Source organism: Mustela lutreola, chromosome 7 (assembly GCF_030435805.1).
Source record: "Mustela lutreola isolate mMusLut2 chromosome 7, mMusLut2.pri, whole genome shotgun sequence".
Classification (NCBI taxonomy): domain Eukaryota; kingdom Metazoa; phylum Chordata; class Mammalia; order Carnivora; family Mustelidae; genus Mustela; species Mustela lutreola.
In genome coordinates, this window is record NC_081296.1 from 119632052 (window position 1) to 119647921 (window position 15870).

The 15870-nt window shown below is 33.4% G+C and overlaps 1 protein-coding gene across 14 annotated transcripts in view; it reads left to right on the forward strand.

The window, feature by feature from the left end:
* The window catches only part of GPHN (gephyrin), a 641151-nt gene that overhangs the window by 536431 nt on the left and 88850 nt on the right, over positions 1-15870 (forward strand). For all 14 annotated transcript variants that reach the window (XM_059182361.1, XM_059182360.1, XM_059182367.1 and 11 more), the window contains one exon: positions 13093-13185. In XM_059182361.1, the coding sequence (XP_059038344.1) occupies positions 13093-13185 (93 nt within the window). The remainder of the gene's footprint in view (positions 1-13092; positions 13186-15870) is intronic.

The following is a 15870-nucleotide window of genomic DNA, read 5'->3' on the forward strand; positions in this document are numbered from 1 at the left end:
CACAGAATTGAAGAGAGTTAGGTTCTTGCTCTGGATTAGGCTTTGCCTTAAGGGAATGTTATGGCTGATTTGATCTATCCAGAATGTTCACAGTTCATTTTTATTTCTGCTGGATGTACCATTAAATATTGAATTTCATCCTTTAGTAATGAATAAAAAGAGTTTAGGGAGTGGCAAAGGGGAAGCTGAAAATCCTTCACAGTAGTCTAAAATACTAAGTATTTTGCCTATACAAATTCTCTGGCACCTACAATTAGAGAAACCCATAAGGAGAGTCCATGTTTCCTAAGAAATGTTTAGAACCACTGAATCTATCAAGCAGTTTGAAACTGTAACGTCTCTTAAAAATATATATATATATATGTCTGAGAAAAATCAATAGGAATTCCTGAAAACAGAATAAACTTTTACAGAAATGCTGGAAGAGATTGCTGTCAAGATCAGAGACATAGGGTAACTTTCCATGAAGGAATTATAGAGTATAATATGTGAAATACTTAGAATATTACAGAAAGAAAGTAATTGGGAAATCAAGTAGTCTCTCTTATTTTAAAGATGAGGGAATTTTAAACCAGAGAAGTGTAGTAATGTTCTTAAAGCTGGACACATGGTTATGATTAAAACTAAGGATAACCTAGAATTCTTGATTCCTGGTCTGCTGCTCATTCTACAATAATACACTACATCTCAAATCAGCATGAAAATTATTCTAAAACAAGTGCCTAGATGTGCATGTATGTGTACTGTTTGTTTTAATCTGTTTGGGCTACAGATGAATTTTCTATTGTCTGTGGTCTGTTCTTTAGCATATGTACTATTTTCAGCTCTGATCTGCAAGCAAGGCCTTTAAGGAGCAAGTGCTCCACTGACTCTAAATAACCTAACTTTGGTTTCTTGGAAGAGGCATACCTAGGTAACAATAGGTGATAGTATTTGTTAGACTGCCATATGCGATTCATCCTCTTTGCTTATAAAATGCATGACATGAATAAATTATAACTTCACATTTGGTACAGCACCAGCTACTTCCTTTAAGGCAGATTAAAATATTCTGGCACCATCCCTATTTTCAGGCAGTAATCTAAAGCAGAATTTCACTGCCCTCTAGAATAAATGCAGAAGCTCCTGATTCTAAGCCACAGGATATTCTCACCAAAGTGGTTCACAAGTCATGTTAGGAATATATTAACTCCTCTGACAATTCAGAGGCTATTAGAAAACAAGGAAAAAGGAAGTAAGATATACTGGAAGCAGCTTTGCCATCAGACATACTTTTTGCCTTGCTTTACTTTTTATGAAGCTACATAACATTTCCAAATACCATTTCCCTCATACATTAAAAATAGAAATAATGTCTACCCAGCAAGGTCATTAAGAAGTACTATTATAATGTCTACCCAGCAAGGTCATTAAGAAGTACTATTAAAAGAAATAGTATATATTAATCATCAAGTTTTTACAAAGCTGTCATATTTGGAATTTAGTAACTGATTCGTTTCCCTTCCTTCTCCATGTTGGGATTCTAAGATTGTAGCCTTAGGACAAGCACTTGTAAATTACAAAGTCAAATCTAGAATTCCTTGGCTCAGGTGCATTTGTTGATCCATGTTAACAATCTCTGGAACCCTATACATTTTGTTGTAAACAGATTTACATTCCACCAGCGCAAGTCATCCAGGCCTGTGCTTCCTATCTCATTAGAAAATTTAGGGGCGCCTGGGTGGCTCCGTGGGTTAAGCTGCTGCCTTCGGCTCAGGTCATGATCTCAGGGTCCTGGGATCGAGTCCCACATCGGGCTCTCTGCTCAGCAGGGAGCCTGCTTCCCTTCCTCTCTCTCTGCCTGCCTCTCTGCCTACTTGTGATCTCTCTCTCTCTCTCTGTCAAATAAATAAATAAATCTTTAAAAAAAAAAAGAAAGAAAGAAAGAAAATTTACCTAAGCAACAGTTTTCACTATGTTTCTGCTTATCTCTGGTTGCGCTTTACAAAATTAAAGCAGAAAATTCAGATAGTCATTCAAATATTTCGAGTGAAAGCATGTTTTTTCATTATCCAAACTACTACCAGTTTCTACCTCCAGTCCAGTAAGGTCTTCACCTAGGATATCTCCTGGGGATTGGTCTCTGCTGGCATTTGCTGTAGGTTTTTCTATCAGTGTGGCCATTTGAATTCATTCATAATTCCCTTGAGATAGTCTCTATTTAGTCCATAAACTTCATTACACTTCTAAAATATATACATCTTATGCTTCTGATTATATCATGCCTTTCATATTTCTCCCTGCATTCCTCAAATATAAACATCCCTATCTATATATTTGTGATGTGTTTTTATGTGCATGTACATGTGTACGTGTGTGTGTGTATAATCACAATGTCTAGAGAATTATGCCATTTTTCATATCCAAAGATTATGATTATATTACCAGTCTATTCTCTGTTTATGTGCTCTAGATGTTTCCCTCTTGCCCAATATTGTGGATATACCACATGTGTGCTATTATCACAATACTTACAAAGCTTCTATGTGGGAGAGTTATTTTTGTAATTACATAATTGAGTAAAATTAAGTCACATAGGAATCAGACTTATAACATCGGCCTAATTATTCCTATGTTGCCAGCAGGTAGACTAATCTTCCTATTTCATACTTTCTTCTATGCATACCATCGTATGTTTCCATATATATATATCCTCTTTCCTTAAATAAAGCATATTATATATCACTTTAAGCAATTTTGATAGAAAATAACTCATATTTATTTGTCTATTTTTGAAAGATTTTATTTATTTGAGAGAGTGAGAGTGAGACAGATCACAGAGGGAGAGGGGGAAGACACTTGCTGCTGAGCAGAGAGCCTGATGTGGGGCTTGACGCTCAATCTACTGAGCGACCCAGGCACCCCCAAAATAACTCATATTTAACCAAAAAACCTTAGAAAGAATTTTAATATGATTTTGAAATTAGTTTACACAGCTTTTATTGAATATATCTGAGGATAAAACAAGATACAGTCTTTAAATATGATTCTTAGTTTTCCATTCTTTTTGGATACCTCATTATCTTTTCACATTTTAAATATACATCCTTTATTTGCATAATTTATTTAGCAATTTTTTTTTTTCAGTATCTGTTTTGAAGTGCCATAGTCTATATTGATACCATTAAGTTTGGATTCAGAATATAGGTAATGGGAAAATGTTTCAGTTAAAATGGAACAAAAAGAGAAAAATTTTAAAAAGGAAGCCTCAAAATAATTCCTATAGTGATCAAAATCTTAAAGAAAGCTGTCAGGTTTTTAGAAGTGATAACTCATTTCTGTCTATTCTTAATTAATGTTATATTAGTAGAATTATGAAAATTCATGTAAATATACAAGATTTTCCAAAGTATGGGGAAGAAAATTAGAACAAATGAAAACAAAACTTAAGTGGCAATAAAAGATTTGCCATTACCAGCAAGAGAATTGTCAGGAATAAAACATGATAATAGCTTCTTTTTTTTTTTTTTTTTAAGTTTGAATTGATTAACTTCTGCATTAGAGTATCCAGTGTGCCTTAGTTATCTTTTTTTTTTTTTTTTTTTTTTTTTTTAAGATTTTGTTTATTTGACAGAGAGTGAGACAGAGAGATAGCACAAGCAGGGAGAGTAGGAGAGGGAAGGGAGAAGCAGGCTTCCTGCCTAGCAGGGAGCCCAATGCCGGGGCTTGATCCCAGAACTCTGGGATCATGACCCGAGCTGAAGCCACCCAGGCGCCCCAGCAGCTACCTTTTTGACTGTTTTGTCAAGTAAAGACTTTTCTCCTGCCAGGATCTTAGCTTACCCCAAGCAGTATGGGCTATGCACCAGGGAAAACCAAATAGTCTTTCATTTAATTGTGAGACAAAGGATAGGAAAAAAGCAGATCAACATGCTTTTTGTAATATATCTGAATGTGTATAAGAATAGAATAGATTTGTAATAATTTTTAAAACTTTAATTCAGTTTTTCTGAAAACATAACTTATTTAAATGGTTAAAAATCTTATATTTCTGTTTCTACAAATTCCTTTTCTACAGAATCCTAATATTCTTGGTTAACTTGCTAAAAGAAAAAAAATCATCTATTTTGGTTATCATTTGGAAACAACATTGAGTGAGTCAGTCATACTATTGCAGCCTTGAAACTATAATGCCTTGCTAATTTCATTACTTTGATTTTAGCCATATGGAGATAAGCCACCAGTAATTTTTCAAGTCAGTGTCATAATTGGTACTTTGGTTATTTTTTCTTGCAAGAAATATGTAGAGCTTTATTTTTTTTATTTCTATTTTTTTAAGTTCAATTAACCAACATATAGTACATCATTAGTTTTTGATACAGTGTTCAGTGATTCATTAGTTGTATATAACAAATTGAGGGCTACAGAAGGGAGGGGGTAGGGGAATGGAGTAAATGCATGATGGGCATTAAGGAAGAGCTTGATTTTATCATTTTTTTCTTTTTATAAAATACTTCTTGCATATTACCTCTTCCCTTTCTCATAATAACCATTGTAATATCCTAATGTAGAACCAATGTTGAAAAAGTTAGGAATTATTTTTTGGATACTAGGATATGTAGTTCAGAATTATGGAAATTAGATTTTTTTAAAAAAATTTTTTCCTGTGGAACTTTTGACCATTTATAGGACAGTGATTAAGAAATTACCAATAAACAAAACTTTGAATGATTCAAACTATAGAAAGAACATTTTGTTTATATGTTTTTTGTACCAAATCCTGGCCCCTTGGACTTAAATGTTACCTGCTTATCAATGACACCCTATTTATTTGACCTGAGATAAGGTTTCCATAGTTAAATACTAAAAGAAGTGAGCACTTAATTGAAATGTTTTCTATGACCTTAAAAACATATTATATATTTTTAAAACTACTTCCCCTAAAGAATTTTTTATTTTAGTTAAGTTAAATGCTTTCTACAGTTACACAGTTATTATTTTTAAAGCTTGCTATATTATATATAGAAATGAATATATGTAACAGATGCAGGTTGTAGCTAGTCAGTAAAAAAATAGACATCATGAAACCACAATGCAACTTAAGAATTAGTTTATTACCAATTGCATTGCATCTTTTTATATTGCTAAATCATGACAATCGTTTCTGGTATTTGTAAGACTTTATTCCAAATTCTATAACTTTGCATAAAGCTTATTTTTTATTTTATGACATAGGAACCATTATGTAATGCTTGCCCTTACTCATCACACTGGCAGGTAATGAGCATCCCTAGATGGAAAAATACAAATACACCACATAATGCCACTTTGAACAAGCTCTATATTTTAAAAGCATAGGGATTTTTATTGTACTGTTCCATAACCATGATTTCTGGAGTAACTAGAGAGTAATTAATGTACTTGTTTTCATCAAAGAGATACTCACCTCTCAATCATTCACTCTTTTTCAATTTATACATCTGAAACTTTCATTAAGTGAAGACTGTAATGCATAAATGAGAACCATAATGTTGTCTAGTCTTTCAAATATACAATGAAGATGTGGAGAATAAATTGTATTAGGATAGGCTTGAGGGCATCCACCATGTTAAATATTTAATGTCTTTACATAATCATGAAGTTTTCTGTAAATATGCTATATTTCATTTTAAGATTTTTTTGTTTTGTTTTGTTTTAGTGCAGGACCAACCCAAATCTGCATATGTTTCATTCATCTTTCCTTAATCCTTGGCCCTAGCTAATATTGTTCCTACCATTAGTTATTTGACCTGCCTTCTCAACTGTTTCAGTGAATACAGTGGGTAGCTGTTAAGTCAAAATAGTCTTCAGTAGATTGGAAGGGATGATAGTTTTTAAATGTTACAATATCAATGCTGTCACAATGAACTTAAGTAAACTTTTGAGGAATTTATAATCAACAGCAAACTGTCTAAAATCCATGTTTTATATGAGGAGGCTTTAAATAATATCTTTTCTTTTTAGCCTTCTGTTATCTACCACATTCTTCCTACACTCCTAATTCATAAAACTCATAGTATCTTGGTTACCCAAAATAAGGACAAGGAATCAATCTCTTGGATCACTGAACTCAGAGTTTCCCCTTGGCTTCTTCCAAAGCCTTCTTAGAACTAACAACACAAGGAAATGTACAACTGTGAAATCATTTTGATAAGTGACTTTTCCCTCTTATATCTAAAAGCCCCTTGAGTATCCTAATATCCTGCTTTAGACACAAAAAAAAATGTATTATCCGGACCAGAATAAATGCCCAACCAAACAAATTAAATATTTTACTTTTGCCATTTAGAGACTACATTTGGATTCAATGCTTACAATCATATTCAACTTAATAAATTGCTCTCTCTTTTGATTTCCTTCTGTATATGTCCATTCAATGTCAACCATTTGAATCTATAGACTCCTTATGAAGATATTTTTAGGCAATCATCCCAGTATAAAAAAACTAACACTCCAAAGAGTATAGAACTTAATGACTATCATCATGTAAGCTGACTTGTAGATGGATATCTTGCTGACATCATGAAAAGTCTATCACCTTTTAACAAAGCACTCTGCCACTGTCTTCTTGCAGCATAAGAGACAAAACAGTATAAATTATCAACCAGTCTTTTCCATTTCTTTCCTCTTATTACCTCGTGAGATCACATAATTGTATATATGGACAAGGGTCCCCAATGATACTCATCCCTACATTTAAGATTTTTGTTTCCCATAGAATCTAGAAATATGCATTTATTGTTATCATCTTCATCAAATTTAATACATCCTTTATTATTTAAAACTTAGAGAATAATGTGTGTGGGAAAGGATAGAACAGAAGAGACATGACCTCCTCAGATTCTGAAAGCAGGACGGTAGTTCATGGTACACCGCCTAACTGGCTAATTACATATATTAATAAATTTTTATTAATAAACTTAATTAAATGTGAAATAATTCTTTCTTTCTGGGTGAAATATTTTATATTTTATATTTCTTTCCATGATATTTGAGGGTCAATAAAAACCAGATGATATATATAACGACTTTTCTTAGTTCTTCTAAATATAGTTATATGTCGAAATGAGATAAATATTCTCATTTTTAATCTGTTGTCTTTGTTCTTTCTTGAGATATAATGAAAGAACCACATATGCTATATAATTCACCCACTTAAAGTGTATATTCAAGGGTTTTCAATATATTCACAGATTTGTACAACCATCACCACAGTCAATTTTAGAACATTTTCATCACTCAAAAGAAACCCTATCTTCACTAGCTGCCAGCCTCTCATCTCCTCCAATCACCCCCATTCGGCCCTAAGTAGCTACCAATGTACTTTCTACTATAGATTTACCTATTCTGAACATTCCGTATAATGGGATCATATATGTGATCTTGGTGACTGGGTTCTTCTACTTAGCATAATATTTTCCAAGATCCATTCATGTTTTAGCATGTATCAGTACCTCATTCCTTTTTTTATTGCAGTAAAAATCACATTAACATAAAATTTGCTGTCTTAACTATTATTAATTGGGTAATTCTGTGACATTAAATACATTCACACTGCCATGAAACATATCTCCATAACTTTTTCATACTGGATACGTGAAACTCTACACCTATTAAACAACTCCCCTTTTCCCCAACATCCCAGCTCCTGGTGACCACCATTCTGCTTCCTGTTGCTAAGAATTTGACTACTTTAGATAACTCATATAAGTGGAATTATGCAGTATTTGTCTTTTTGTGGCTGGTTCATTTTCCTTAGCATAATGTCTTCGAGGTCCATGCATGTTGTATCATGTGGCAGTATATAAATACATACACTCCATTTTGTTTATCCATTGATCTGTTGATGAACATCTGGGCTGCTTCCACCCCTTGACTTTTATGAATAGTGTTACTATGAACATGGATGTGAAAATATCTCTTTGAGATTTGCTTTCAATTCTTTTGGGTACAAATCCAGAAGCAGAATTGATGGAACATATGGTATTTCTATTTTTAATTTTTTGAGGGAACTTCTTATGATTTTCCATGGTGGTTGCACTATCTTAGAATCCTACCAAGAGTGTGCAAGGGTTCCAATTTCTACATTCTCCTCAACACTTGTGATTTTTTGGGTTTTTTTTATAGTAACCTATTAGTAACCATCCTTATAGGTATGAGGTGATATCTCGTGGTTTTGATTTGCATTTCCCTAATGATTAATGATGTCAAGTATCTTTTCATATGTTGTTGATTATTTGTATATCATTTTTGGAGAAACATCTGTTCAGATTTTTTGCCCAATTTTTTTTGTAAGATTATTTTTTTTAATTTTTTATTTTTTATAAACATATATTTTTATCCCCAGGGGTACAGGTCTGTGAATCACCAGGTTTACACACTTCACAGCACTCACCAAAGCACATACCCTCCCCAATGTCCATAATCCCACCCCGTTCTCCCAAACCCCCTCCCCCCAGCAACCCTCAGTTTGTTTTGTGAGATTAAGAGTCACTTATGGTTTGTCTCCCTCCCAATCCCATCTTGTTTCATTTATTCTTCTCCTACACTTAAGCCCCCATGTTGCATCACCACTTCTCATATCAGGGAGATCATATGATAGTTGTCTTTCTCTGCTTGACTTATTTCACTAAGCATGATACGCTCTAGTTCCATCCATATTGTCGCAAATGGCAAGATTTCATTTCTTTTGATGGCTGCATAGTATTCCATTGTGTATATATACCACATCTTCTTGATCCATTCATCTGTTGATGGACATCATCAAAGCCATCTATGAAAAACCCACCACAAATATCATTCTCAATGGAGAAAAACTGAAAGCTTTTCCGCTAAGGTCAGGAACACGGCAGGGATGTCCATTATCACCACTGCTATTCAACATAGTACTAGAGGTCCTAGCCTCAGCAATCAGACAACAAAAGGAAATTAAAGGCATCCAAATCGGCAAAGAAGAAGTCAAATTATCACTCTTCGCAGATGATATGATACTATATGTGGAAAACCCAAAAGACTCCACTCCAAAACTGCTAGAACTTATACAGGAATTCAGTAAAGTGTCAGGATATAAAATCAATGCACAGAAATCAGTTGCATTTCTCTACACCAACAGCAAGACAGAAGAAAGAGAAATTAAGGAGTCAATCCCATTTACAATTGCACCCAAAACCATAAGATACCTAGGAATAAACCTAACCAAAGAGGCACAGAATCTATACTCAGAAAACTATAAAGTACTCATGAAAGAAATTGAGGAAGACACAAAGAAATGGAAAAATGTTCCATGCTCCTAGGTTTTTGCCCAATTTTAATTGAATTATTTGATCTTTTTGCTATTGAGCTATAGGAGCTCTTTGTATATTCAGGACATTAACTGTTTATCAGATATATGATTTGCAACTATATTCTCCCATTCCATAGATTGCCTTTTCACTCTGTTGATTGTGTTGTCTAATGCACAGGTGTTTTTTTCTATATAATCTTTTTTTAGGTCTTTTATTTAATTCCAGTATAGTTAACATACAACTTATAGTGTTGTATTTTTTCAAGGGTACAACATACTGATTCACTCAGTGCTCATCATGATAAGTGTACTCTTTAATTCCCATCACCTATTTCCCCCATCCCTCCACCCGCCTCCCCTCTAGTAATCTTCAGTTTGTGCTCTATAGTTGAGTCTATTTCTTGGTATGTATTTCCCTCTTTGTTTGTTTTGTTTCTTAAATTCCACATGTGAGTGAAATCATATGATATTTATCTTTTTCTGACTGACTTATTTTGCTTAGCATTATACTCTCTAGCTCCATCCATGTTGTTGAAAATGGGAAGATTTCATTCTTTTCAAGGCTGAATGATATTCCATTGTGTGTGTGTGTGTGTGTGTGTGTGTGTGTATATATATATATATATATATATATATATATATATACCATATTTTCTTTATCCATTCATCTGTCAGTAGACACAGGCTGCTTGCATAATTTGGCTATTGTAAATAATGCCATGTATCATTACATATACCTTTCAATTAGTGATTTTGTATTTTGAGGGTAAATACCCAGTAGTGATACATAAAAGTTTTTGAGTATGATGTGGTCCTATTTGTATATGTTTGCTTTAGTTGCCTGTTCCTTTGGTGTCATACTCAGGAAATCATTACAAAAACCAAAAAACAGACTCTTGACTATAGAGAACAAACTAGATGGCTATTAGAAGGAGGTGGTTAGAGGGATGGGTGAAATAGGTGAAGGGAGTTTAAGAAGTACCTTTGATGCAATAAGCGTTGTTGATGTATGGAAGTATTGAATCACTATATTTTATACCTGAAACTAGTATTACACTATATGTTAACTAACTGGAATTGAAATAAAAACTTAAAAAAAAAAAAAAACTGAGGCCCACATACATCATTGGGAGAAGTATTTTATCATAAAATCAGAAATTACTCAAAAAAATAAAGAAAATATTTCATCTATTAATCACTGTTACCAAAAAAAATCATTGCCACATCCAATGTCATAAAGTTTTCCTATATCATTTCTTCTAAGAATGTTATAGTTTTAGATTTTATATTTAATTCTTTAATCCATTTTGAGTTAATTTTTATTAACTCAGAAGGTGTAAGGTAAGGGTCCCACTTCATTCTTTTGCATGCGAATATCCAGTTTTCCCAATAGCAACACCATTTGTTGAAAAGACTGTCCTATTCCCACTGAAGATATTTGACCCTTATTGAAGATCATTTGACCATATTATACACAAAAGTTTATTTCTGAACCCTCTATTCTATTCCATTTGTATTAGTTAGGGTTCTCCAAAGAACCCTATATATATATACATATATATATGTATATATAATGTATACATATATATATATACATATATATACATTATATATACATATATATATGTATATATATATACATTATATATACATATATATGTATATATATATATATATATGTATATATAATGTAAATATATATATGTATATGTATATAAAAATGATGAGATTTATTGTGAGGAATTGGCTCCCATGATTATGCTAAAGACCCCGGAAAACCAGTTATTTTGTACCTGGAAGTTTATACTTCTTAATTTCCTTGTGTTATCTTTGATTATTAACTATTACTATTAATGAGCTATTCAAAATCCCAGTAAAGCCATTCTCTTCGGATCTGAGCTAGGGTAGAGTTTACATTTTCATGAACCACCCCAGGCCAGATTGGTTCCAGGCAAGGAGCCACCTAGGGAGGTTTACTGTGATCCTAGGCAAATGCCATGAGGCTCACCATCAGGGACTACCTTAGAGCTTCAGGTTCATTGGCAGTTAATATTATATAAGGGAATCCAAACTAGACTCTGGTTTCACCGCTTCCTTGGTCTTACTAAATATCAGTCCATAGCTCCAGGATAGCTCCAGAATAGCTATAACCTTCTAGGAATATATTAAGCTAGAATCTGCTAAGAAGTTCTCCCTTCCAGTTCAGCTATCACCTCCCTAAAAGGAAAGAGTATCACTGTCACTGTGGATCAGAGCATAAAATTAAAAATCTCTCTACAGGGATGCCCGGGTGGCTGAGTTGGTTGGACGACTGCCTTCGGCTCAGGTCATGATCCCAGGGTCCCGGGATCGAGTCCTGCATCGGGCTCCCAGCTCCACGGGGAATCTGCTTCTCTTTCTGACCTTCTCCTCACTCATGCTTTCTCTCATTGTCTCTCTCTCAAATAAATAAATAAAATCTTTAAAAAAAATTTTTTTTTTTAATCTCTCTACACTTACTTCTAGGTCTTGGATCTGGAAATCAGAGGCCTTAAGATGCAAGAAGGACAAAGCCAAAACCAAAAACAAACAAACAAAAAAAGACACTCATCTAGCTCTGGAAATTCTAATTATATGAACATCTCCTGTAAATCACATCCTGTATTACTTAATGTCTTTGGAGACAAACTCAATTTTTTTTTCCTTCCCCTCTTCTTCCTTCTCCATCTCCTATTCATTATTATTTTGCCTCTTTGAAATAATAATAATAATATAATAAAGATAGATTCTGACTGAAAGATTTAAGGGATTGGTCATGACTCTTGAAACTCTTATTCTTGTTGACACTAGTTCTAACTCCGAAGCTCTAGCTGAAAACAGTTATTATCCAGAGTAGTTTGAATAGTCATTTCACAAGACAGATAATTGGCCCTCTGCTTATTTGTAATCACTAGTTTTTTAGGCTAATAAAACCAAAATCAAAGACTAAAATCCCTTTACTTTTCTTAAGAAAAAAAAACCTTTTTTAATATAAAATGATATTTTATCATTATAAAAACTTGGAAATTTTCAGAAAAGTATACCAAAGAGAATAAAAAGCATACATAAATGTAACACACTAAAATAACAAATGCTTTATATTTTCATGAATGCCCTTCTCATCTTTTTCTATTGATGTGTACACATCTATCTTAACATAGTAACAATTATATACTACATGTGCAGTTCTGTATGTTTTTTAAATATGTGTCATAAGAATTTTCCTGGTCAATGAATATTCTTCATATGTATTAATTTAACCTGTAGAATATCTTATCATAAAGATAGATCATTATCTACTTAAATTTCTATATTATTGATCTTTTTATTTCTTTACTTTTCCCACTAATGTAAACAACTAAAATAAACATGTGCATAAAGTTTTATCTGTTTTCTTATGATAGCTTTCTAGAAATGAAATTACTGGATCAACAAAATGAAGATGTTCAAGAATTGGCTTTTTAAAGAAAGTCATATTTGGGTTGTTAAAGAATTAAGGGCACAACAAATTAAACACATCTTTGATGACTGTGTGCTCATATTCAAATAATCTCTGTAAGCATAACTGTTAATTGACTGAATCTAACCTTTTATTTCAGACATAAGGATACATTTCTTCCTTCTGTCTCCAACTCCTTGGAATAGAAATCAGAAGGTCTGACTGAGCCCATATATTAGCCTTGTCACTCAGGCATTTACCCTCCTTGTTCATGACTGCCTGTTTAACCCATTGCTCTCAGAATCGATGTTTTTCTTATTTTCTCTTTTTTCAGATGGAATGGGGCGAGTCCTTGCTCAAGATGTATATGCAAAAGACAACCTACCCCCCTTTCCAGCATCAGTAAAAGATGGCTATGCTGTTCGAGGTAAATATCTTGGGAATTTTTTGAGGATCATCACACTCATATGTGTGTGTATGTGTATGTGTTTTTTCCTTCAGATTTTTGGCTCAGCCTAGGCACCCAATGAGTTATACCTTTTTTTCCTGCTTGGTTTTCAAGATAATTTTATTCACAGATAACAATCTGGACTAAACCTTTTCAGTGAAAGTACTGTCGTTACTTGTAAAATGTTTGTTAACAAATAAATATGTAGAAATTGATAGAAACACTGTATGATAATTTATTCTTTCGAAAACCTCTACACATACCAGGTAGCAGACAGTCGTGGTCTGGAAGTTTTCCATGTTTTCTAGTTGAAAACATCTATGCAATCCAAGACAGAAGAGCAGATTCCCAACAGAGGGATCATTTAGGGTGGGCTTTTCTTCTGTTTTAAACTCAACATCAATAAGGGCTACATAAAAAGCAAGCACAAGGGAAACCTCTAATTCCCTGGAAGAGCTGAATTTCAAAGCTCTGAAACCTCAAATGGTACCAGCAGCTCATACCTTTGTGGAGTTCCCTGAGATTGCATAAAGGTTAAACAGATACTAAATAGCAATTACCTGCTTAAAGTCTAATTTAAGAACCCAAAATGAAAATGCAATGGAATTATTTAGAAACTATTATTATTAACTTGGGGCTGATGTCATTGAAAAAATATCTAAAAACATTTCCCCGCTTATCAGAGCTGTTAAGTCCAGTTCCTTTTTAATGGTTCTTTAGGGAGTCTCTTGCTTATTTGCCATTAAAATAATTTCATTTTTATAATTAAATATATTCATTAGTCTCCTCTATATTCCATCACTATTTCTTAGCAGTATCTTTTTGTGTTGGAGGCTATAAGCAAACAGTTATGGTTATGTTATGGTTATGGTTATGGGCTTTGAAAACAAAGTAGGAGTGATCTGGGTCCCAGTACCAGTTTGATCTTTATAACTATGAGCACTAAGTATACATTACTTAAACTTTTTGAGCTTCAGTTGTCTCATTTGTAAAATGATGATAATTATAACAATACTTACCCCAACAATTTGTTGTGAGGATTGACTGAGACCCTAGAAAGCCTTAGTAAAGTATCTGGCAGCAAAAACAAGAACTCAATAATTGTTTTATAAAATGTTTGATAATGGTAACTATTACTATCACTATGATTATTATAATCACATTTCCTTAGACCGTCTCTGAAAAAGAGGTTAACATTTATCTGAATTACTATTCTCCTGTTATATGTGAATAAAATGTTGGAGAGATTAATTCCTACTAGTGTATTCTTTCTCAGGGATACTATCTTGGATGCACCTCATTCAGCTTCGTTTCAGTAAATTAGAGTATTTCTGAAAACATGAGTAACAAATTCCTGGTGGATCTTATGATTTTTTTCTTCCAAATTTATTCTACCTATGGTACTTATTTTAATGAATATTGTCCAAAAAGAAAATTATTTCAGTCTCCCAATAGCCTCATTGGCTCTTCTTGTTTCTTGTTCTTCAACTAAAATGTGAGTTCTGTTTTGAACTTATAATTGGTAGCCATATAGAATTACTATAAAATGAAAAAGGTCCTTAATTCCAGAGTAAAATAGACAACTTTAGCAAGTAAACTACCAAAAGGAAAAGAAAGTCTATTTTTTACATTCTTGGTAATATAAAGGAGAAAGTGAGAAAATAAGTTATTTGAGGCAGAATTATTCTCAAACAGAATGTTGTCCTGTGATTTTTGCATGAGATAGCAGCATCTCAATAAAAAGAAACTATTGTCTTAGCTTTTCTAGTTACCAAAAAAGAGTGACTAGCCTACATGAGCCTTAAAAGAGCCTTTCTGCTTCCATGGAATCTACCAAAGAAATTTTATATAAAATTAACATCTGGTATCTTATTTATTCTTTTGTTTTAAAACAGTGGTGTTTTCAGCTATTTCACACACACACACACACACACACACACACATACACTCACCAATTAAAAACATCTAACATGTCACAATATAAAACGTCTAGCAGATTATTATGTAACTTGTTCACAGTATTTCTTTCCTGTGAAGTGTTGCTACCTCCAAGATACAGAATATATAACAGAGACATAATACATAACAGATAACCATTGTGGATATGGTTAAATCTCAAAAGTGGGAATATTTGCTGTGTCTGTATATACATACCAACATCATAATTAAGTCAGCAAAAACTAGTGGTGAACAGAGAGGCATGGTCCCAGTCTTTTCTGTGTTAGAACACCCTCAGGCAGTGTTTGGTAAAGAATATCCTTGAGGCGATTGTTGTGGCTCTCTACCACTACTTCGTGTACCTTCTTCTCTCCACCCCTGCCTTCCTTTACTCCCATTCCTTTCTCCCCACTCCCTTTATTCTCCCTTTTTTCTTCTCCTCTGCCTTTGCCGTAGGCCTTCCAGTAATAACCAGTGGCATCTGTGAGCATTGCTAACCCTGTAGGTGTAAAGAGGTTCCTAACTTGCTCTGGATCACTAAGCATTAGCCAGTATCCTTCAGAAACATGTGGCATAAAACCCCAAACCAGTTGGAGGATCACTTGCTTTAAGGTATGTGGGTTGAAGAAAAATCAAGACAGTAAAAAATGACTGAGCAAATAAGAAATAGGAATGGCTTTTTAAAAAGAAAGAAAGAAAAAATAGAGTTTAAAGAAGGCAGAAATC